This window comes from Vicugna pacos, chromosome 10 (genome assembly GCF_048564905.1).
Source record: "Vicugna pacos chromosome 10, VicPac4, whole genome shotgun sequence".
NCBI classification, from domain to species: Eukaryota; Metazoa; Chordata; class Mammalia; order Artiodactyla; family Camelidae; genus Vicugna; species Vicugna pacos.
The window spans coordinates 62,694,716-62,719,873 of record NC_132996.1 but is presented as its reverse complement, the minus strand read 5'-3'; the positions used below and the strand labels follow the sequence as shown (position 1 = coordinate 62,719,873).

Genomic DNA, 25,158 nt, shown 5'->3' with positions numbered 1-25,158 from the left:
GACCATAAGTAAAATCTTACTGCTGGTAAATGAGCTCAAAATATTTAAACTAGCATATCAAAATGTGCTAGAAGGGTCCAGAATCCAGACAGATCGGCCATCTTAATCTGATACAGCCAAAAACTATAAAAAAGAAACTTCCTCTCTAAACCCTCAAAACTTTTCCTTCACTTTCTGGTACATTTTAAAAATTTCATTAAATTGTAAATAATTATAGAAGAATAATACAGTCCTTCATTTAGTTTTCTGTTGTTCCTATTTTATTCAAAGTTCTAAGAAAAAAGGAAGAGACTGCTATAGAATGTGTTAATGCTTCAAGACTCAAGGGAGGAGAAGAGTTTAAAAAAATGGAGGTGATGCTTCAATTTATCTCTTTCAGTCTTATTTGCAGTATGGACAATGGCTGGCAAGGATTCATTTTCTTATGTTGATTTTCAAAATAAAAGAAAAATCTCTAAATGTAATGCTTTAAGAGGTTTTTTTCTTTTCTTTTTTTCCAATAAAGATAGTTATTTTATTTTAAACCATTTTATACAGTGTTATTAAGTCATTTTTTAAATAAAAATCATCTCAAGCTTTCAAGATTAAGAAATGGAGGTATCATTTAACTTTCTGATTATGGATCAACATTTCTCTGCCTATGACTTTGAATAAATTTCTTACATATTTTATAGACCTTCTAACTCTATAAATCTAGTGAATAAATAAAATGGAGACACTTCCTAAAAGTTGGGGCCATTAGCAAAAATTCTTTCCCTTTCCAGGAGAGAGCAAGAACAAAAATTCTCCCTCGAAACTTTTTCTTTATAAACAAGTAAAACTAGATGCAATGAGTTATGTCATTATATTCTATAATTTTATATTATTCTGCCACTTTCTCTATAAAAGAAAACTTATGTATATATATGTGCATAAGAGAAAGAAATACTGCTAAGTAAAGACATGGGGAAAGGAGAGGAGAGATGAAAAGAAAACTCGCAGAGGAATTGAAAGAGAATGGATCAGGAAGATAAAATACAAATGAAGAATGACTATATTTGAGATGTGTATGTTTTATTTCTGTTTATTTTATTAGACAAAGTGCATCTCTGCCTGGATCAGATTCAAGAAAATGCTCAGTTTTACTGACGTGACAGCATTTATTCTCTTGGGACTAACTAGTCGCCCTGAATTACAGCTCCTGCTCTTTGTGATCTTCTTACTGGTCTACATTGTCACCCTGGTTGGGGACGTTGGTGTGATCATACTCATCAGGGTCAGTCCCCAGCTCAACAGCCCCATGTATTTTTTCCTCAGTCACTTGTCTTTTGCAGATGTGTGGTTCTCCTCTAACGTCGCTCCCAAAATGTTGGAAAATTTGGTATCTGAGACCAAAACCATTTCCTACACTGGTTGTATAGTGCAGTGTTTCTTCTTCATTGCCTTCGTCCATGCAGAAGTCTTCATCCTCTCTGTGTTGGCCTTTGACAGGTACATGGCAATTGGCAACCCTCTGCTCTACGGCAGCAGAATGTCAGGGATTGTCTGTATTCGACTGGTCTCTTTCCCTTATGTATATGGCTTCTTTATAAGTTTCATCTCCACATTGTGGACCCATGGCTTGTACTTCTGTGGGAACATTGAGATCAACCACTTCTACTGTGCAGACCCAGCCCTCATCGAGATGGCCTGCGCAGGAACCTTCATTAAAGAATACACCATGCTCACATTGGAGGGTCTCAACTTCTCTTACTCTTTACTAGTCATTATCATCTCCTACATATTTATCCTTATTGCCATCCTAAGAATGCGCTCAGCAGAAGGAAGAAAGAAAGCCTTCTCCACATGTGGATCTCATTTGACAGCTGTCACCATATTTTATGGAACTCTCTTCTTCATGTACCTCAGAAGTCCAACTGAAGAGTCCGTGGAGCAGGGGAAAATGGTAGCTGTGTTTTATACCACGGTGATTCCCATGTTGAATCCCATGATCTACAGCCTCAGGAACAAAGATGTGAAGGAGGCCATGAGCAAAGTGATCAGTAGGACACACTTAATGAAATAAAATAGAAACTTAAAATGTATGATGAGACCCATGGTTCAATAGAAGGGTTAGAATTAACCATTTCTCTTGGATAATGTTGAGAAAAATTGTTATTTTCGTTTTCAATGAACAGACAAAGATACTATACAATTGAATAAGGAATAAGATATAAGGACAAAAGAAGCACATTGTAAACAAGACTCCCGGGGTCCATAACACATGACGAGGTGAAAGCATGCTGACAACATCGTCCTTTCCCGCACAATGTCAAAGTCAGTAGGTTATTTTGTAGCTGGAAGCATTTGTTATGGCTTTTCAGTATTTCACAAGTCCACTCTTTCCATTCTGTTTTTAGAAGAACTGTAATGGTTCCTTCCTGCATCTAAACGAGGTGGTGGTTCAGGATGTGTGTTGTTATTGTTAAATACTTAAACTGACTATTATTTCACTGGTAGTCATTGGTATAATTGTAGACAACAGCCCTGACAGTGGAATCATTTCTGCAGAATATGTTATAAGCTCCATGTAAGAAATGCTAATGAATTTAACTGTATGCTATATGAGTTTACCTTTTCAAATGTATGCTAATTAATTAAATAAACCTCATTTACATGGAAACATATGTATTTAAATCCTATTTGTGTCTTACCTTATGAGGACTGTCAGAGGTAATGACACAATCTCATTGGTTAGTTTTGGATTGTATTTCCATAAATCCATTGGGGAAAGTGTAGAGATATATTTACTTTTTCTTTTTTTCCTTATTTTTGAAGTGTTTTAGGGTTTGGTGGTAGTAGAAACCAGCTGAACCCTCATTGGTTCTAACCACATGCATTTGTAACTTGTCATCCATTTTATATCTATTTTTAAAATTAACATCATCAATATAACAGATGCCCTGTATTGTGTTTTTTTAATGATATTGTTGCCTCTGTTTCAAAATACTTTTACTTAAAAGATGAGAACAATTTGAGGCACAAATTGCTGATTTTGATTGTAAATGCACAAAATCTATAACATTTCTTGTCAAGATTGAAGTCCTGTTCATTTTCTTTTATTTAACTATCTTTTGTCAAGAAATTTAAAAAATAAAGCAGGATTTTCACAAATAAAGCAAAATCATGCATGCATTATATATGTGTATATACATGTATACATACCTGTTACACATCCATCCACATCCATGTACATGTATGGATATTTCTGTTTGTATGTGTGTGTGTGTGTTTGTGTGGGTCCGTGTGTTTCAGAGTAGTCAACCTGATCAGGACATTGCAGGAGTTGCTACTTAGGAATTTTCCAAAGGATCAGACTAGTTGTAACACAAATTAACCAACATAATTACGTTGTTTATTACAGTATATGTTGTGTTATATGCAGTCTCGTATTACACTATTTCCCCTTCCACTACGTTTAGTAATTTACTCCAAACGGCCTACTTCACCCACAACAGAACTACTTCCTCTACTTAGCTCTCTCTTGACCATAGATTGTAAAACTTAGTCCACTTGAAAACCAAAAGATTTTAGAGGTTGTTATGGCCAGCTGTGTTATTTTAACAATTATAAACATACTGTATAGGGGGGAGGGTATAGCTCAAGTGGTAGAGCACGTGCTTAGCATGCATGATGAAGTCCTGGGTTCAATCCCCTGTATCGCCTCTAAAAAAATTAAATAAACTTAATTACCACCCCCTCACTGCCAAAATAAAACAATTTAAAATATAATAACAAATAAATAAAATATAAAAATAAAATGTTTTTTTTAAAAAATAAATTAAATAAACTGTATAACCATTCATATAACAGCTCATGCAATGGATACATATATTAGCATATTTATGCTTAACTTAAACCATTTAGAATTTCTTTTTTGCATGTGGTCTGAAGCAAGAAACTAATATCCATTTTTCATAAAATATTAATTGCCACTTGTTATTTTAATAATTTCCTTGTCCCTGATAATTTTAAATGCCAGTAATACTATACATAAACTTGTTTCTGTTTCTCTTAGTTCGTTCCCCATCATTCTAACCTGTTCTTTAATTAATTAACCACTCATTCGTCTAACAAATATTAGCTGAGTGCCTATTATGTACCAGCTACTGTTTTAGTTATTTGTTATCAATGAGCAAAACAGAAAAAGAAATTCTTGATCTCATGAGTCTACTGGTGTGAGACATATGTAAACAATTAGCATAATATATAAATAAATTATATAGTATGTTAGATATGTTATGGTGAAATCTGGAAAAAAATATTGTGATATAAAGGAGCAAAAGAGTGCTTCTAATTTAGGCATGGGAATGAAGGTAGATTTCATTGAGATGATAAGCAAAACACCTCTGCAGGTGGCTTAGAGCTGAGCCATGCAGTTGTGTGCTAGGTCATAATTCTAGTTACAGGGACTCATACTTGTTTCATCTTTCACTGGAAAAGCTGAGTCACACAGACCGTGAAGTACGGAACACGGGACTGGCTTATGCAGGTTGAGTGACACCATCACCAGGTTTAGTGTGATGCAAACCCAAAGCAAGTTATGTCATTTGATCCCAGAACACTTTCAAAATAACTTGAGTTTGAGTTTGGGGAAAAATAAAATTGTGCAAATTGTATATTAAAAAAAAACAACCCACAAATCTCATCAGTATGTGTTCCTCTGGAGATGTACTTTCCCCAGGGTCATTTCTGAAGAAAGAAATTAATTGCTTCTTGTTTCCTAATGTAAACATTTAAGGAAAACTTCTCCTGTGTCCTTCCAGTTTCTCTTTTGCCTAGTTGATGATGTTTGCCATCTCTTCTACAGCCTCCACTTTTTAATTCTGCATTCTTTCTGGGAACACTTCTCTTCATTCTGAGGATGGTACACAAATGCACCGATCTGGAACTGGAAAATGAAGGTTGCATCTTGAATTTTATTTACATTTATTCTTTATCATTAACATTAACATGAATTAACATTAAGTATTTCATAAATGTTATCTGTGTGTAGATTTGTATTTGTGTGTGTCAGAGAGAGAAACAGAAAGAAATTTTCTATAGAGATTTGATTATTTGATTATTGCAAACTATTAATGGAAGCTACAATTTTCAGGAGTGCATTTAATAATAACTGTGCCTTGAATATTTATTATGTGTTAATGTGTAATAAATCTTTTCATATTCACAAACACACAAAGAAATCGATACTGTTATTATTGTTATATCATATTAGCATAGTGAAATTATAAACAAAACAAGAGTAATCCTGTCCAAGTTCTTAAATAAGTCATGGAGCCAGAATTCAGCCAGGGTCTGACAAAGCAACAGAATTCTTTAAATGAATACTTAATATTCTCTCATGCCTGAACCTGAAGGAAAAAGAATCCACATTTATGGGTAACTTAATTTGAAATACAAAATGCTGCAGTATGGCTGTTTGGGTACATCTGCTTTGCCTGGAGATGGCGAGGAAAATCCTGTCAGTGCTTCCAAGTTCCCCAGACCCTCCTTTTTCCCCAGATCTCACACCCGCTAAGATCAGAGCTGATCATTCCACTTCCCTGTGTGCTCACCAACACTGTGTATCATCTGGCTAATTACCACGCATGTTTACATGGATTTAATTTTTGCAAAGTACTAACACCACCACTTTTTTATATCTTCTTTTTTTTCTCAATCATCTGTGGTTGCCTGTAATTAGATCTGGTTTTCAAACAAGAATTCCTCTATTGCTAATCTCTGATAAATCCAAGAGTGTGAAAACCACAGGCAGCCCAGGCACACTCTGCTGACTCCACATCAGTGTGATCTGTGGAAAGGCTTGACATCCTGTACCAGGCACAGAATCTCTCCTTCATCTTCGTATTTCCCCTGTCTTTTGTGATGCTGTCTTAAACAGATCTTCCACTAATTTCTCTTTGTCTATGAACCTGTGAATCTTAAAAAATCCATCTTTTCTTGTTTAAGGAGTTCTTCTTTTTCGAAAGTTAATATATTATTTTTTACATTTTTACAAATGAATTAGCGTAGTTTGGGCAGTTTACAGATAGATCTGTGATCTGTTTTTCCTGTTCCTGTTCCCATGGACTGAACGTGTTCACAGGCAGCTCGAAATGATCCTACAGCACATTCAGGACAGATACAGCTCTCCCTCAGTATCTGAGAGGGACACGTTCCAGGACCCCCGCTGCCTCCCAGGTTACCGAAATCCTCAGATGCTCAAGTCCCTTCTATAGAACGGCGTAGTTTTTGCACATAACTGATGCACACCCCATACTTTAAATCATCTCTAGATGACGTCTAACACCCAATGCGATGCAAATGTTATGTAAATATTTGCCATGGCCTGGCAAGTTCAAGTTTTGGCTTTTGGAACTTTCTGGATTAAAAAATATATATATTTTCCATTCGAGGTTCATTGTATCCATGGGTGTGGAACCTGCAAGAAGGCTGACTGTACTTAAAATATGTTTGCTCTCCTTTCCAGACTTTCTAGGCTCCGCTCTAAAGCCGAGCACGTAGCAACATACTACAGAAGCGTACAACCAGCAGAGAGGGAGAATATTTTATCAACTTGTCTTCCTATTTGGTATTATCTGTTTTTTTCTTTTTTCCCAAATCTATGAAAACAGTTTTTTGAGGGTTAAAAAGAAAGTTGAACAACAAGGTTTTAGTTTGAGTGGGCATCAATATTTAACAAAATAGTTGAAAAATAAGTTTATATTTATGTCAGAATGATTCCACGGAAGTTCAAAAAATAAAAAGATGTGAAGAATTGGGTCATTACAGGTGATATATATGAATATAGAAGCAGGTTGTGACGCATTTGCTCCACACTGTCAAGAGCAAACCACACCATCACCATAATCACTCAATCGCCTGTCGTAACGCAACTGGTTTATAATTTTGTTTGCATTACTTTACATTTTTTTTTAGCTTTATAAGTGCCACACGTGGTTACTGAGCATATCTGAGAAACTTTGGAATAAAAAAAAAATACCCAAACAAAAAATACTTCCATATTACTACTTTCCACCTCGTGATTTGATGTCACCTTTTACTTCCTAAAGACTCACAAATATATTCTTTTAAGGAGATAATATAAGTTTTATAGCATGAGTGATAAATTGGTAGATACATAATTTTAGTAAATTTATTAATACACATACTATGAATCATAAGCTGAGCAATAGAAAATCAAGCGCTTGATTTAATCTTTAATATAATTTTAAGGAAACTCTGCTTTAGGCATAGATTGATGCCAAACTATAATCCAAAGTTATCTCATGTGTTCTCTAAGCTTTAATGTGTCTGTGTCTGACTACGTATTCTTAAATCCAAATGGTCATGTCCAATTGACCACTGAAAACTCTTCAAGGGGAGAATGAGTTCCATAAAGGTGACATGAAGCCTTGGGATGGGGAGGTGGGTGGATGGGGAGAAGAAACCAAAATTATACAGACAGAATGGTATTCTTTACATCACAAAACAAAGGATTTTGTCTTTTCCAATTTTAACTCTTATTATTCCTAATATTTTTAAGCCATGAGTTAATGCCTCAATTTTTTACTAATTAGCCTAAGACTCAGGAATCATTTGTCAGTCTAATTTACTTGGGTTCGTAGTGTTCTTCTTCCTCATGAAAAACACTTCTTTCCAAATGGGGTGAGTAGAAGGCAGTGGATTACCTTTGTGAATAAGAGTCTGTTTATTTTCACTCTGGCAATGAGGTCATCTTCTTACCTGCTCTTATCTTTCCTGGTCCTAACGCAAGGATAACTTTGGATACGCATCAAAGGGTAGTTACACAAAGTGTAATCCTGGAGGTGAAAACGAGGGTTTGGGGAATAATCAAATGACATTTAGCCCTTGGAGAGCGTGGCACAGTCCCAGCTCCAACAAACTCATCACCCTGTTGCAAAGCTCTCTCTAGAATCTTTTTTGATAGAATTACTCTCTGTGTTCCAAAGAACCTCAGTGTTTGCTGGTTTTGAGGAACTCTCTCTCTGTGTCTCTCTTTTTGCTTTATTATTCTCTCTCCTTTCCTTCATCTTTAAGCTAAGTAAATGCCAGCTAGACTAAGTATAATAGAATTCTTTCCCACACAGCTTCTCACAGTTTACCTTTACTAGATAAGTCATGTGTCTCTAAGTGTTTGCAGAAGATATAAAGATTTCTCATTATCTGATGAATGAACCCTTGTGGATTTTTCTCCACAATACCTATTAACAGCATACAGAGCACTAGTGTTTCTATAGGAAAATAATTTCAGAAATATTGTTCTAGAAAAATGTTCCTATGACACAACCTATATCCAAGAAGAACTCCATTGGATTGCCAAGGAAAAGGCAAATATTCCCCATTTTCTGCCTCCAGTATAACTCTGTAAGAGTACACCACAGTTTTAGAAAGACTATTGACATCAATACCACTCTAAATAGACATTAATCTCCTTGTCTCACTTATATTTGATCTCCAGAACGTGAGAGTGGATGATGTCTGGTAGATTACAATTACACATTAGAGATTCCAAGAGTCTATATCCAGGTCCTGTGCATAATGTAGGAATGTGTATAAATGGCTTACACTTTTATTTTGATGACTGCTGTGATCATCAGTTCATCCCTCTTTAAATGAGTCCAAGGATGAGGTTAGATTAAAAATAATTTTTATTTGACAATTAGGGCTGATGAATTACTTGATTAAGTGGCTTCCTTCTCTAATCATGGAGAATATGCCAATGATGAAACAGAGATAACATAGTAATTTTGAGTGATGATAAAAAGAGAACTATAGCCCTCCAAAATATCTTCAAAATATGAAAATACCAAACAAGCCAGTGTTGGAAACAAGGGATGTTGAAGAAGTGGTCTTGGAAATTTGGCTAAATTCACTATCGAGTACTAGCGTATTTCAATCACATTTCGTACACCTGTTATGTAAGTAGGACTCTGTATTTATCCAACCAGGGAGCCTTCCGAGAGCAGGTTACATTAGCAAATGCTGAGAGATGATTTCCTGAAAAGAGTAGCAAAATGCAGTCACAGATATTTAATAAAGAAAAAAATGAAAAAGGGCATGGATGAAAATAAAAATTAATAGTCAACATGTGATTTCAAAATTTATTTCCTTTTAGTTATCACAGGGATTTGTAACTAATATTGACCCAGAACTGAGAAAATGCTCAATGTCACCGAGGTGACAGAGTTTATTCTCTTGGGACTCACCAGTCGCCGGGAATGGCAAGTCGTCTTCTTCATCATTTTTCTGGTGGTCTACATCATCACCGTGGTGGGTAACATTGGCATGATCATGTTAATTAAGGCCAGTCCACAGCTCAGCAGCCCCATGTACTTTTTTCTAAGTCATCTGTCCTTTGTGGATGTGTGGTTTTCTTCCAACGTTACCCCTAAAATGTTGGAAAACCTGTTTTCAGAGACAAAAACGATTTCTTATGCTGGTTGCTTGGTACAGTGTTTCTTCTTTATAGCCCTTGTCCACGTAGAGATTTTTATTCTCGCTGTGATGGCCTTTGACAGGTAAATGGCAATTGGCAACCCTCTGCTCTACGGCAGCAAAATTTCACGGGTTGTCTGTATTCGACTGATTTCTTTCCCTTACGTGTATGGTTTTCTGACGAGTCTGGCAGCAACGTTATGGACACATGGCTTGTACTTCTGTGGGAAAATTGAGATCAACCACTTCTACTGTGCAGATCCACCTCTCATCAAGATGGCCTGTGCTGGCACCTTTGTTAAAGAATATTCGATGATCATACTTGCAGGCATTAATTTCACTTACTCTCTAACCGTAGTGATTATATCTTACCTGTTCATTCTCATTGCCATTCTGCTGATGCACTCGGCAGACGGGAGGCGGAAGGCCTTTTCCACTTGTGGCTCCCATTTGACAGCGGTCGTCATATTTTATGGAACTCTTATTTTCATGTATCTCAGACGTCCCACAGAGGAGTCCGTGGAGCAGGGGAAAACGGTGGCTGTGTTTTACACCACAGTGATTCCCATGTTGAATCCCATGATCTACAGCCTCAGGAACAAAGATGTGAAGGAGGCCATGAGCAAAGTGGTCAGCAGAACATGTTTAACAAAATAAAGCTGGTTATTTTTGTCCTCTATGCTTCATAAATATGTTGCTCAACAGATTATTGCTCAGTACGTAGCTAAAGACATTTAAAATGCTGAAGACTTGTACATTGAAAAGAAAAACAAGAGAAAGATTAAAAATCAGACAAGAAAGTAGTCTGACCCATTCTTGTGGATATAGGTAGTCAAAATTAATTAAAAAGTAATAAGTTAATTAATAGAAAGTATTATTTGAGCCAAAATTCAAGGCATGCTTATTGAAGTTGTTCATATAGGTAGCTAGAGTGAAAGGATTTTATTTTTCTTATTCGAAAACCCAGTGGATGAATTTAGAAAATATTTATCAATTTGCCTATATAGAAAAAAATAGCATATTTCATTTGTTTTTCTAGTGTGAGGGCATAAAGAAGGAGGTCTTGATAATGGCTGTGAGATTGTGTGATATTAAAGCTTCTTTCAGTGTGAACAATTGGTCTGTTCAGAAATTACTATTTTGAAAATAGCAATCCTATTGTATTTAATCTCTTTCATAGTTTCTGGTGTTTAAGAGACACAGCATGCTAAGTGTCTCTGTTTTATAGATTCTACTCACTGCTGTATTTCAACTCCAAGGTTGCCAGTGATCAGCCTGCGTCCATCTCATGGCTAAAGTGTCTTCATTCTGACTGAAAAGTGGGTCTAAGTAATAGATGTTTCATTTTGAAAGCACAGTTTTCACTAAAAAAATTCAATTGATATTCATGTGGAATATTTTATACATTTGTGATTTAGATATGGTACTTAAATACTTTAAAATAATTTTTGTATTTGAAAGAAATAAAATACTGAGGATGTCCATCTGTTATTAACATTGACATGTACTGATATAATATATTAATATAATCTGGTTCTCTCTTGCACCTCATTTAGGCAAGTATAAGCATGAGGCAACAACCTTACAACTTGAACTTCCATAAAGTTCCTATGTCTTCTAATAAAAAAAAATGAATAATAAATAACCTGCTCTCTTGGTGTAGAAAACACATAGCTACTGAAAGTTCAATCACACATTTAAATGATGCATTTAGGTAATCACATATTGATCTGCAAAGATGTAAATATAAAATGAGATCGGTGCAGTGTGAGAACATTCTTCTCTGGCCATTTTTGAGATTTTATTTTCCTTAAGGGAAACCAGTGATGCATATGAACTCATTTCCACGTACAAGCACATACATCGTGGTCAAAACTTTAAAGCTATTTGCATATAAATAAATTGCTTATTCAGATTAAATTATAATAATATTACTTTGCTTAGAGTTGCAAAACCTAAACCCCTAAAATAATTTAAGATGTTATTTACTTATTGTTACTTTTTAGGTGAGTTAAAAGTAATTTCTTTTGGCAGTAAAACCATTAATTCACCATTTATTGGCAAACTTGACATACCAAATTGCTGATTACTAACAAATTTTAAAATATGGTTTTAAAGCATTTTAGTACCTTGTGAGCAAATGGACTTGGATGATCTTTGTTACATCGTTTTCTTCAAAAGTGAACTACTTTCTCTGCTTACTTTTTGAAGTGTTGGTTTAGTGTTACATGAAGAATGATGACAGCAAGGTAAATGGTTAAATCATGTTCCTGGTTTGAGTTTCCAAATTTCAAATAAATTTATGGGTGACCTTGATCTAATCATTTCTTGTTATTCATCCTGTTAAATTTTAGGTACTAATGTCTGACTCCGAGATCTCTTCTGGTTCATAATTTCCATGAGTTTGGATTCTTGAGCAGAACGTAAAGCAATTTTGCCATTTGCTGAAAATTCAGAATAGTTTTGTAAAATACTTATAAAAATACACCTTAATGTTACATTCATTTCTACATCTATCAACATCGTTACATTTCAGCGTTTCCAACATAAAGTGTATTTATCTTTCTCTGTCACTGTCTCTATTTTGCTCTCTCCAACACACACACACACACACACACACACACACACACACACTTTCTTCTTTTTAAACCTACATTTACTTGAGAGAGTGCATGTTACATTGTAATAACATGGTGTCAAGGAGTTTACCGGATGCACTGTCTTCATAATGAGTGAGAAGGAACTTAGGAGTTGTGGGTACTTGGAGATAAAGAATGCAGAGGAAAACGTTGCCTGAGTACCGTTCTATTATTTTGCAGATGGAATTGGGGCAGTATATAGTTTAGAGTTTATGAATGATCCACATTGGCATTCTGTTTCTTTAACCAATTATCTACCTAAAATTGGTAGGAAAACTTAACCTCAGAGTTATTTTACATATGCATATTTTTATCCTTCAACATAGCAATGACATTGACCACAGTCCTACAAAGGTGGCGACATCATACTTGTGAACTGTTTATAAGAGAAAATGCAAAAAGAATTTCAAGTCTTTGAGAGCTTCATACGAGACAGACATTGTCCTGAGAATTAGCCCTAGGTTATCTGAGATCCCCACCCCAGCCTGTGGGACAGTAGTCTCACATTCTGCAGATGAGAATTGAAGCTGAGAATCATTACTCACCCAAAGACACATAATTAAAGTACAGAGTTAAGAAGATTTGATTCCTGATCCTTCTGACATCAAAGTCAGTGCTCTACTGACTCCCAGAAGAGCCTCAACTAAGGGAAACAAGTTGTTCTGCTATAATCAACTTCTTCGCCAATGACCTGTACTTTTACTCATTCTCCCCAGATGTTTTGAAATGGTCTCTGAGGCACCTGCCATGTGTCTAACATCCATGAGAGGTGTAGGGCATGCATTGCTGTGATGGTCTCTCCTGAGAGATGATGCTTATTAGAAATGTAGCACAACAGACATGAAAACGACTGACCAAAATTTTATAATGCAAACCACGACTGTTTCCCTGAGGTGCATAATTGCCAGGTGTGAATGGAAGGGAGAAGAACCCGTGTGAAGGTGGGAGAGATTAAACCATGACGTTAAGAATTTTGATTTCTTAATTTTAGAAACATAAAAAGTAGTCTCCTGATTAACACTCTTTAACTCCTCTTACTCCTGAGATGTTTCTGTTTCTAGAATTTTAAGTATCGTTTCTTTCATAATTACCTGGGTAATTCCTTGGGGAGAGGCTCTCAATCCTCTCAGTGTTTAAGGTTTTATTATAAATAGTGAGTCATTATCATTTGCTTTTCTTACTGCTGAAGGTAGGTCTGCAAGTTTTACACTCTTTACAGATTAATGCAGTCACATCTTTCAATTTTTATTCTTGTTTTGAAGAGTAGACTAAGACCTTATTTGTAGACTTACTAGTTATCACAGTGTTTTATTGTGTGGAAATGTATTACAGGGAAATAGTCTTATTTGTATCCACAGTTTATTTAAAACTTCATATGAATGATCTAGCTACAATGGGGATTTACAAAAAATGTATTCTGCATTATTTATCTTTTTACTTTTTCTCTACAATGACCATTGATTTTCACATTGTGTTTTAAAATAAATGTAAGTGGAGTTGAAGCTTTTGTGTCAGTGGAAATGATTGGAGCAGTAATTATACTGTCACTGTTTCTCTTCATAACAAATTCCTAAAACATTATTAAAATTCAGTTTTAAAACTTGTATGTTACATATTCTATATTTTTAATTGTTTAATAGATGATGTACACTTATATAATAAATTGGCTCTATCCCAGAAGTCACTTGACCATCTGATCCTAGGACCTTGGAATCGCCTAACCTTGAGTGGTAGCGTGAAGCAGTGGTCCATTTACTCTGTAGTTCAGTCTGCTCTAGGGTCATGCAAAGCTCTTCTGGTTCATCAAGAATGAACTATTTAAAGGATAATATTCTTCTTTTTTGGAAGATACTCAAACTGAAATTTTAAATGTAAAGAAATAGAATACTGGGATAGGTTATCAAAGAGGCAGAAATATAAGATTATTAAGGATACAACACAGAAGTTGAATTAATTGGTTTGCATCTCAGTCTGACCAGTTAGTAGATGTCCGATCCAGGGAGACCTTCTTAGCCTTTCAGTGCTTCAGTTTCCACATTTTTAGATTGACTATGCAAATAGAACCTGGTCCATCAGAACTTTACGTGCAAAGGATTTAGTAAGCATTCAACAAAAATTAGCTATTCTTACTCATATTTTAAAGCTGAGACAGTTGCCACTAAAACAATCTTTCCTAGAGGCTTTAATAATATTGGAATACTGTAATGCATTACATAAAGCTGATCTAGAGATCAGGACACTTAAAAAAATCTGAAGTGTGAATATTGCTGAGTGTCAGTTACATTTAACAACTAAGCCAGACAGTTTAAAGAGTTTCAAGATGAATGAGACAAATGCTACTAGCACAGAGCTGGTGATTATGTGTAGGGGAAGAAAAATGCACACATCACGCAGGAAGCAAAACTGTAGAAGCAGTTTTAGTCTATGTTTCTTAGATGCCTTGATGCTTTTGTTAAATATATTTTATGCTTAGTAGTGCCATTAACCCAGTCAGACTCTGTTGGTCAGAGAACTATGGGCTCATCGAGCAGGGTCAGGAGTTTTCACACAGGAGAGTCCCCGACCTTAGCTCTGCTTCCTGACCAGCGTCTGCATCTCTCATCTGGCTGAGTATTTCCACAGTTAAGGGAAGCCAGATGATCTACAATCATGGAAATCTACAGTAAGGGGGAAGCCAGATCAGAAAATGAAGCTTCAGTGCCTCCTATCTTATGTGCCCAATTTACTTTATACATGGTGTACTTCATTCCCATGTGAATAATCAGAGATGGGAAAATAGTTCATAGAGACTAATGAACTTCCTAAATGTCCTCTGCTATGGATTGGAGGGGACCGTGATATAATCATAGAATTTACACACTGTTTAATGTTAAAAGAATGGCTCTAGAGACACTCCTTTTCAACATGGCAAGCTAATAATTCCTTTCGCATTTTCATTCTCTTCTTCCCCATATTTCTACGTGGCTGGCTTCTTCTCACTAAGTAAACAGTCATATTTTCAAAGAGATCTTCTATCACCCTGTCTGCATCCTGCCTCTCCTTGTTTCTGATCTCATTGGCAAACTGTGTGTTTGTCACTGTAGCTCCAGTCCCTGAAGTATCTCACTTGTATATTTATCATGTACTTCTTTTCAGCAAGAATAAATTATGATGCAGGCCAGAATCCTGCATATCTTGTTTAACCTCCTATTTCCAGAATTCACAATATTTCTAGATACAACAAATATATCTGACATATAACTGGCTTTGATGTTTATAAAATGAATTAATCTAAGCAATTACAAGCAAAGGCCCATTTATATGTCAGTAGCATCCTCCTCAAACACTATTAATATGGAGAGCTTAAATTTCCAAGATGATGGTAATTATACAGATGCAGCCTTAAGAACTCACAGCAAATTTTTATTTCTTGGAGAAGTCAACAGGGGAAATGTATTAAAAGGAGAAGAGATTTCTTGGGAGCATTTCCCTTGTGGTGACATTAAATTTGCGTATAAATAGGCATAGAATTGATTGTTCCTGAAAACCAGTGGAATCTGAAATGAGAGACAATAATTATTAAAATGTGTCACCTCAATTTTACCTCATGGTATTTGTCTAGGTACTTATCTATTGACATAATTCTGATATTGGGTGCTACGTGATTTAACCACCTGTGGTTTACATTTTTTTTTAAGATAAAAGCTATTAGAGCCTGTGCTTTTAAATACCTTTCACCTTATCCTGCTAGTGGCAGTCATCAAGCAAGTACAAGGTAAGGCTAAACTAACTAAAATGTGACTAGGAATTTCATATGTCGAAAGCATGTGGTATCATATACTTGCATAACGTAGGACTAATATGTCAATAACTAGGTTATAAGACCAGCGTATAAGACCACTGTCCCATAAAATTAGATAAATAAGAGGCTACTGTCCAAAGCATGTGAAAATAGGTAAGTTAATATCACATGTGTATTTGTATTTTTATTGACATTGAGAGCCAACTATCATACTGGAAAATAGCATTCAGTGGAGTTTCAGAGGATTCACTCTATTTACTTCCCTGTGAGTACTAAGTGGCTAGCTGACCTTGCGTGAACATTTAACACTGATGAGTCTCAAGCTTTTTTCTAAAACTCAATATATTGGAATGGATTTAGTCATTCTCTGACAACTCTCAGTTTGGCTTTAGTCTTATCTGAGCCCTGGGATGTTAACATTATGGTAATAATTTACCAAATATAAATATATAGTTCTAGTAATATATGAATGCAATTGTCTATTTTAGGACTAAGAAACTGATATAAATATTGATGGTCATTGCCTATAAGACCTACTAAAGGAAATAATTGTGCTTAGGTATTCATTTATTGGACACTGTGTGAAACATACATTAATTTTTTCAATTATTTGAATTAGAATACAGATACACATGACTCAAGGCTTTCAAGAATAAAACAAAATCATTGGTTTTTTGTTCTCCCACAGACAATACAGGCTGGGTCTTCATGAAGGCAATGCCAAATTTCACAGATGTGACAGAGTTTATTCTTCTGGGGTTGACCAGTCGTCAGGAGCTTCAAGTTCTCTTTTTTGGGGTGTTCCTAGTGGTTTACATGATCACTCTGTTAGGGAACATCGGTATGATTATTTTGATCAGCATCAGTCCCCAGCTTCAGACCCCTATGTACTTTTTCTTGAGTCACCTGTCTTTTGTGGATGTGTGGTTTTCTTCCAATGTCACTCCCAAAATGCTGGAAAACTTATTATCAGAGACAAAAACCATCTACTTCTTGGGGTGTCTGGTGCAGTGTTACTTTTTCATCGCCCTTGTCCATGTGGAGGTCTATATCTTGTCTGTGATGGCCTTTGATCGCTACATGGCCATCTGCAACCCTCTGCTTTATGGCAGTAAAATGTCCAGGACTGTCTGTATTCGACTCATCTCTGTGCCTTATGTCTACGGATTCTCTGTTAGCTTAATATGCACCCTGTGGACATATGGCTTGTACTTCTGTGGAAATTTTGAAATTAACCACTTCTATTGTGCTGACCCTCCTCTCATCAAGATTGCCTGTGGGGGGGGGGGTCCACATCAAAGAATACACCATGATAGTTATTGCTGGGGTTAACTTCACGTACTCCCTCTCAGTGGTCCTCATCTCCTATACCCTCATCGTAATAGTCGTGCTACGCATGCACTCTGCTGATGGGAGGAGGAAGGCGTTCTCCACCTGCGGGTCCCACTTGACGGCTGTCACCATGTTTTATGGGACTCTCATGTTCATGTATCTCAGGAGGCCGACTGAAGAGTCTGTGGAGCAGGGGAAAATGGTAGCTGTGTTTTATACCACAGTGATTCCCATGCTGAACCCCATGATCTACAGTTTGAGAAACAAAGATGTGAAAGAGGCAGCCAACAAAGCAATCATCAAGGCAAACCTGGGGCAGTGAAACTGCAATAGATATTTCTGAGTTTGTTGCTACTTGTGATACGTGTGCAGGCATGAAAGTTCCTAGCTCAATACAGACTGTCTAAAGGCAACTCATGTATATATATACATTAGAGCTCCAGTCTAACCCAGTGATGCTTTTACCCCATGCATGGCCTCTAAGTACTAAGATTGTTATTCTGCATATGCAACTATATCATTCAAACTGACATATTACACATTCACAGTGTATTTAAAATTGTGCAGTCATTGGAGAACTCATAAATAAGTTGAGATAAATACATGGTGTTTTGGAGATATCTTTGTTAGAGTTGAACAAGATTTCTATGATATTTTCTTTACTCAAATTTTATAAGAAATATATAATTTCATGAGGAAAAGAATAGGAACTCATCTCTCTTCCCTGATTACAGAATGCTGATGGACCCTGATTTACCAAATAACTTTTTGATAATGTTCATACACACATGGACTTTTGATAACAAAATTGCATTGAGAATCTTCAACTAGTGTTGTAACACAGTCCTAAGTTTTGTTCTCAGTATGTATAGCTTGATAATTATCAACACTTTTTGTGTGTCAAACAATCTGTTTACTTACCCTGATTCTACTCCTTAGCATGGATTCTGGCTAGTTTTCTTGGTTTTAAAGGGTGAAATGTTTATGACATAAGACTTTCCTGTCTTCATCATAATTAAAAAAAATGAACCAATATGAGCTTTCTGATATTTAAAAATCTAACCTTTGGTCATAGCCTTCATCCTATTAAACCTTTGCTTGATATGATTTGAAACTATTGTTTGGTTCCAGTTTCTTCTCATGAATGTTACACTCTTTGGCTCTGTTTTAGCAGCTTAAATCAAGCTTCCAGGGCTTAGAGTGGATCAACCAGATAAGAAGCCCTGTTCAACTAAAAGCCATTGCACTAGGTATGCATTAAAATATGGTCAATACAGCTTAAAATGGTATCCATCAGGAGCCAGTGAAAAGTTCTTAAAATCTCACTGTTCATTTATCTAGATTGGTACCCACTTAATCTACATACATTCTTGCTACAGGAAGAATACAGACTTTTCTGCCCTTAATGACTCTCATCAGCATAAAGGTGAATGGGAAGTAGAAGTAATTTCTGATGATGTAGTTTATTCTTGGGACTAAAGAAGCCCTGTTTACTTACCCTGATTGTACACAGGGCTAATTGAATTAAAAGGAGTGCACAGTGGAAAATGTGCAGGAGGACTCTGAGAAGTACCATATGGTGGTGGTAACACCACTGGGAGGATGGGCTAATTCAAGCACAGAAAGTATGGCTGCTCAGGCTGACTTGCTAATTAACCATAAGCCACGCTCCTTCCGACTGGATCTGAGAAATGGTAGCTGGTGGGAGGAGGGCTGTTCTTTTTCATAAATTTAGGTTCTCAGCAGGAAGAAAAAGTACCATTAATTGCTATTGGAAATTATATTAACAAAGTGGATTTCTTTATTATGTTGTCAAACCACCCAAATCTGGTTCTAAAGAGTTCATGTCAATGTAGTGTCAAAGTAAGACTGCTCAAGAAACTTCAGCTTTCACAGAGATTGGCATTATAGCCTGACAGTCTAAGACCCTATTTCCTCTGATCCTTATGGCAGAAATATTCCTCAAGATCCACTATTTTATTTTTTCTTTTAGAAATAAAACACTAGCCCTCTAGCTGTTAGCCACAGTTGCCCTCATTTCTATTAGCCAGGTAGCTAACGTTGTTACAAATGTTTGGGCAATGAGCTGTCAGTAGAAAGATACGCCTAAACCCAAGGTCATTTCCTCAAGTCAAAGCCACTAGAGCTGGACTTGCTCCTTTCTCTTCCTTCTTGAAAATGTTGCCACTGAAATAGTTGCTGTAGACTGAGACAAGAAAGCCACATGTGGAGGGTCTAATTGCCTTACCCAAACCCCATAACTTACACTGTCCCCTGAGAAAGGAATCAAATCCTATGTCACTAAGTCACTGCATTTTGGGAGTTTGCTCCTTACAGAGCGTGGCTGAAATTGTTCTTATAATTCTTTTCAGGAACATGGTCCTTATCACCTGGCCTCTGCATCTGACCACTTCCCAGGGCAAATGTTGCCTTGAGGATGAATGTCTCCTCAGAAAGTGTCTATTCCGACACTGAGTATACTGGGTAAAGAAGGGTACCTGGTTCTCTGTCTTACCAGAAGGAGGGAAAACTCAACCTCCAGTCTTAGATGTTAGGTTTATCCCCCTTTCCTAACTACTTGGTGAGTCCTTGGACTTGTCATGACCTCCAGCTGTCACATTTAGTTGGTTTCGAATCCCTTTGGCCCCAACTCCTAGGCAGCTTCTCCTCACTAGCCTTTGCAGGTACTTACAAGGCTCTTTCACAGGCTCAGGGCATCTCAGCCACTTCCTCTGCACTGTTTGTAGGTGTGGACCGGGTGAGTTTCCACCAGACGTTTTAGACAACACATCTTTAGTTCTTCTTACTTAGTATGAGTTGAATTGTGTCCTGATAAAATGAATATATTCCGTCACCAACTTGCTCCAGTGTTGGGACTCTGGTTTTTCTATTAGGCTTTTTGTTTCAGTAAACCAGGCTCTACCTCGGGGAGGTAAGCTATCATCCTTGCTGCCCCGGGAGCTCTTCAAACCCTTCTGAGCTTTCTTTTTGAAACTGTGTGAATCCACTGTGCTACCCAGAGGAAGGGGCAGCAGATTCCTCTCCAAAGATTCACTAACCTTTACATCTCACTCGCATCGCCAGGCTCAGGTTGGGCCCTTACTGCTTGTTTCCAGGAAAACGGCTCCTCCGTCATTAGGAGATCTTTTCTGCTTTCTAGTTTTCTGTATAAACTCCGTGATGGTCTCTTCACTGTATAAAACTAAGCTTTTGGGATTACAGAACAAGCAAAACAAACATAGCAACAACAAAGGTGTTTTCCTTATATGAGTTCTTGCCCTTGACAGCCATGATTTCCAAGACTCATATTTTGGTTTGATGCCTCTGCCCCCCAAAGAAGCTAATCTAGAGCTTGAAAGGCATAGTTGTAATTCTGCCTTTCTTCAGAATCTGTACCGTTTGCATCCACTTAGAACACCTCATTGTTGATTTAGCGATAGAGTTGGTGTTGGTTAGGGAGGATGTAAAAATAATTTTTAAGATACATAATTTAATATGACAATATTGATGTCTTCACATAAATCTAAATTCTAAATTTAACCATGAACCCTGTCCTAACATAACTTGGAATAGCAAGCTAAAGTGGTTATCATGGGCTTCTGATTAACTTCTATAATTTCTCTTGCCAGTATTTCCCAAAATACAGCACAAGAGATAATTTCACATAGTACCCAGAGATTGTGTTATTTTAACTTTTTGAGTGTTTGGAATTCTTGTTACTTTATGATGATTTTGGCATGGATTTTTCTCCTTTGCAGTGGTTACAGAAAGTTTAGTTTTCAGATTTATTTAAATAAGTTTGTGAGTCAATTAAAATATATTAAGCAAATAATAAATGTGTTGTGCCAATGCATGAAAAATAACAAAGCATAATATTAACTAAAAGTCAGAAAATACAACCCTATGGCAAGTCACTACAATCACACACACACACACACACACACACACACAAAGACACACACTATCATATATATATAGATAGATAGGTAGATAGATAGATAAACACATAGATAGATAGATAGATGATAGATAGATAGATAGACAGACCTAGTTACTCTATACATAGTATATAGTACAATATGTGTATACTATATATACTGTAGTATATATGTATATGCTTAACTCAGCAGCTTCTCAGGGTACTAGCTTTGTATCAGAGACTACTTCCCGTGGGGTTTTTAAACCACCCCATCTTTAATTTTTTCAGAGCTCCATTGTTTCTGCAATTTCCAAGACTATTAAGTCATTCAAATGGCACAAAATCTGGTAAGTCATTTGTGAAAGTCTCTGTTGTCGTACTGTTTTTTATGTTAATTTTAGTCATATATATATATATATATATATATATATATATATATATATATGACTAAAAGAGAATTGAAGGGAAATCAGGGAAATCTATTGGAGGGACACCAATGGGTTTCCCATGTTGTTCAATTAACTGTGACTCTAGGACAGAATCAGCTTTGAACGCCTGAGCTTTATAAGCACCCCTCACTCAGAACTTAATAATGTTAAGGCAACTGTTTCCCATCACTGACAGGTGGTTTTGAGGAGCCTGGTTAATGAAAATCAGAGATGCTATTCAGCATCACCTAGCTGGAAGTAGTAATACTCAGGTTTCAACACAAAAGCACAATTCCAAGGATGAGTTTTTTTTTTTCCCTAATTTACTGAGATGCCATAGCTTGAACGCAGGCAGATTTGATTCCTGGTCATGCCTGGTATAGAATCATGAGCCTTTCATGAGATGAAAGGAGGACTGACAGAGAAAATGAAAAAAGAAATCAGCTCATGGTAGCAGAGGGCTCACACATAATCCTAGCACATACATCATTGGCATAGCTTCACTTCGTTTATTTGATAATGAACTGCATTTGTTCATTGCTTGTTCACTTTGTTCATTGTTTATTGTTCACAACTGCATTATCAAATGAACAAAATTATTTCCCGGTTTGCTAGATTCATTCTAACACCTATCACAGTACGTAGGTCATGGTGGCACAATATTATAATTCAGCAGGCTGACTTACTTCGAATCCATTCACTTTCTAGTTGTCTTATTCTTAGAGGAGGTCATTGAAAGGATGTTTCTGCTAAGTGACTCACAAGATAAACCCTGGCAATTTGGTGGCTCCTTACCCACTCCCTTCTCCTTTGAATGTATGTTCTGCCCACTGTTCCCAAAGTAAGAGGATGCAGGGGTTGTTGAGACCATCTGGATGGTATGTGAAAATGAATCAAGTTAAAGCTTCTTTATACACGTTGAAGATTCTGGCAGACAAATGTAGAGATCTACATCCAAGACAAGCCTCATGTGTAAGTTTTTTTCCTTATCAAACCTGCCACCAACGAAGCCAAACTGGTCTGTTGCTAGCTGCCTCTTCTCCCAGAGTTTCCAACGCTGTCAGGCAGAAAATCTTTTGTTTGTTTGTTTGTTTGTTTGTTTGTTTGTTTGTTTTTTGCTCTCCAAGAATGACTCACAAAATCATGCACATGGTAGATATGAACATTTGAATTTATGATTGAAAAAATAATCTATTACATTCCAGTTGAAGGTTTAAGTGGGTTTTGGATTACGTCTCTTTATAGTACCCGAACATAAACTATATTCTTGACATGGAATAGCCCCCATATTTATCTCTTGGTTTTAAGCTACCCCTTCCTATCCTCCAACCTACTGTAATTTCCTCATACCCCTAAAACCTTAAAAGACCTTTAGAAAGCACAGCTTTGCTTAGGGAACTTAGATATAGCTCTGCATTTTTGTTTTGATAGAGTAATAAAAGGGAATATGGCTTTCTAAAAGCTAATCCTGGTTCCCAGATCTACATGGTGAAAAATGACTTTCTTTCAAGGGACACGCTAATCATGCAATTTCAGGGAGTGGACAGTAGCGAATCCAGGGGTCAGAAGCAGAGAGAGGAATGATGGGTCACAGACAGGGAACATTGGAGGAGGAGGCTATCACATGGAATGACATAGAGATGGATAAGAAACTTACTTCATCACCATCCTTGCCCCTTTCTCTGTCTTCCACGATATACAAAACATGAACAATTTTGAAAAGACTGATTAAACCTTATTATCAGTTGAATAGAAGCTAGTCAGGTCAAAGTTATCAGTGTCACATACCCTAAGAGTAGCAATTTGTTAAAAATGTAAATTCTATTCATTTAAAAATTTCCTCTTACTATCGATTACATGAAAACTAGAACTCATGTACAAAATCAATTTACTCATAAAGAACGGTAAAAATAAAATGTACTTCATCAAAAGATTAGAAAAACAACATGTCTATCTGCAAGGGGCATTGTTCCAAGTCAGGCTTTGTTCAAGTCACTTTTTAAAGTTTATTAGAGGCAGGACATAGGATTTGTCAATGGCTTTCCTCAAGGCATTCTTTACTTCTTGGTTCCTCAAGCTGTAGATCATGGGGTTGAGCATAGGAATGACTATTGTGTAGAACACGGAGGCCATTTTGTCCGTGTCAAGGGAATGGTTTGATCTGGGCTGCAGATACATGAAGATCAGAGTCCCATAGAATATAGTCACAGCGGTCAGATGAGAGCCACAAGTCGAGAACGCTTTGCACCTCCCTTCTGTCGACTGGATTCTCAGGATGGCAGCCACAATGTATAAGTAAGAAATAAGGATGGTGGTCAAAGAGCTGATCAAGTTGAGTCCAGCAAAGATGAAAATCAAGATCTCCTTGGGCTGGTGTCTGAGCAGGCAAGGGCTATCAAAGGGACATCATCACAGTAGAAATGATTGATGACATTGGGGCCACAGTAGATCAGTTGGAAAGTAACAACTGTGTGGAGCAAAGCAACAGAAAAGCTGTATAAGACGGGGCCCGTTACCAGCTGCATACACACCTTTGGGGGGGACATGACCACCACGTAGAGAAGAGGTTGCAGATGGCGACATAGCGGTCATAAGCCATTACTGCAAGAAGGAACATCTCCAAGATCAAGAAGTTCAGGAAAAAGCCCAGCTGTGTGGCACATGCATAGAAAGATATGGACCTGTGCCTGGTCAGGAGGGTCTGCAGGAACTTGGGGGCTATTGATGAAGAGTAGCAAAGGTCTACAAAGGCCAGAGTACTGAGGAAAAAGTACATGGGCGTGTGAAGTCGAGAATCCAGTTGGATTAGTGAAATCATCCCAAGGTTTCCTACCAGAGTTAGAGAATATACCACTAAGACGAGCAGGAAGAGAATGAGTTCAATCCCTCTGCGGACTGAAAAGCCCAGAAGAATGAATTCCGTCACCCTGGTGCTGTTCCTTTCAGTCATTTGTTCCAATCTCTCAACTGCTGAAGAAAGACAAGTTAAAGACCGAAAAATTAACGGGCGTAAGAAATTGTCACCAGGCATCAACTCTTGTGTGTTTTAGCTTCAGAAATTATTGTTCATTGTGGTAGAATATCAGAACAAACCAACACATCCCATTTCAAACTCTCTTCTCTGGCTGTTTATAATTTTATGAGGCCAAAAGTCGAGTTCTCATAAAGATAAACCAATTAAAGTCTACAGAGTAAAGGTGAAAAGATGAACAAATAGTGTATGTTTGAAAAGATATTTAATATTTTAGATTCAGACCATTTTCAATTATATTGAATAAAGAGAATAAACCATTTTTTTATTTCCTGCTCCCATATCTTCTTCTTGGTAGAGCAGAACCTTAATGTAGTAATTTATTGCCTTTTTGAGTAGATATTTTTATTTGTCTTTTAAAGTATAGTTATCTAAGTTAAAGTGTTGTGCCATGTTGCATTTTAACTATTTATGACATTTATAATCAAGAATGTTTTCTACAATCTCTGTTAAATTTTCAGTGATTATAACTACATTCCTCCTTTTAAAAGGTGGTAATCTCTTTGACGAGAGAAATAGAAAATATGAGGAAGTGAGACTCCTGCCTTATGCTGTTCTACTTGGATGAT

The 25,158-nt window shown here is 36.7% G+C and overlaps 3 protein-coding genes and 1 pseudogene across 3 annotated transcripts; 3 read left to right on the top strand and 1 right to left on the bottom strand.

The window, feature by feature from the left end:
- Nucleotides 1–1,111: 1,111 nt before the first annotated feature.
- Nucleotides 1,112–2,044, top strand: LOC102527792 (olfactory receptor 5M3-like). Its single transcript, XM_015247814.3, has one exon. It carries the CDS (start codon nucleotides 1,112–1,114, stop codon nucleotides 2,042–2,044), a length of 933 nt encoding a protein of 310 aa, XP_015103300.2.
- Nucleotides 2,045–9,183: 7,139 nt separating this feature from the next.
- On the top strand, nucleotides 9,184–10,116 carry LOC102544547 (olfactory receptor 5M3-like). Its single transcript, XM_015247811.3, is given in 1 exon segment — nucleotides 9,184–10,116. A coding segment is annotated over 1 exon segment (933 nt).
- Nucleotides 10,117–16,587: 6,471 nt separating this feature from the next.
- On the top strand, nucleotides 16,588–17,533 carry LOC102527518 (olfactory receptor 5M9). The gene is given in 2 exon segments (XM_006214146.3): nucleotides 16,588–17,160; nucleotides 17,162–17,533. Coding segments are annotated over 2 exon segments (945 nt in total).
- A 6,017-nt stretch (nucleotides 17,534–23,550) lies between these two features.
- Nucleotides 23,551–24,508, bottom strand: LOC102544281 (olfactory receptor 8U3-like; annotated as a pseudogene).
- Nucleotides 24,509–25,158: the final 650 nt, after the last annotated feature.

Excerpts from the sequence above, each read along its gene's own strand:
- LOC102527792 (XM_015247814.3), top strand. The coding sequence starts at position 1,112 with ATGCTCAGTTTTACTGACGTGACAGCATTTATTCTCTTGGGACTAACT.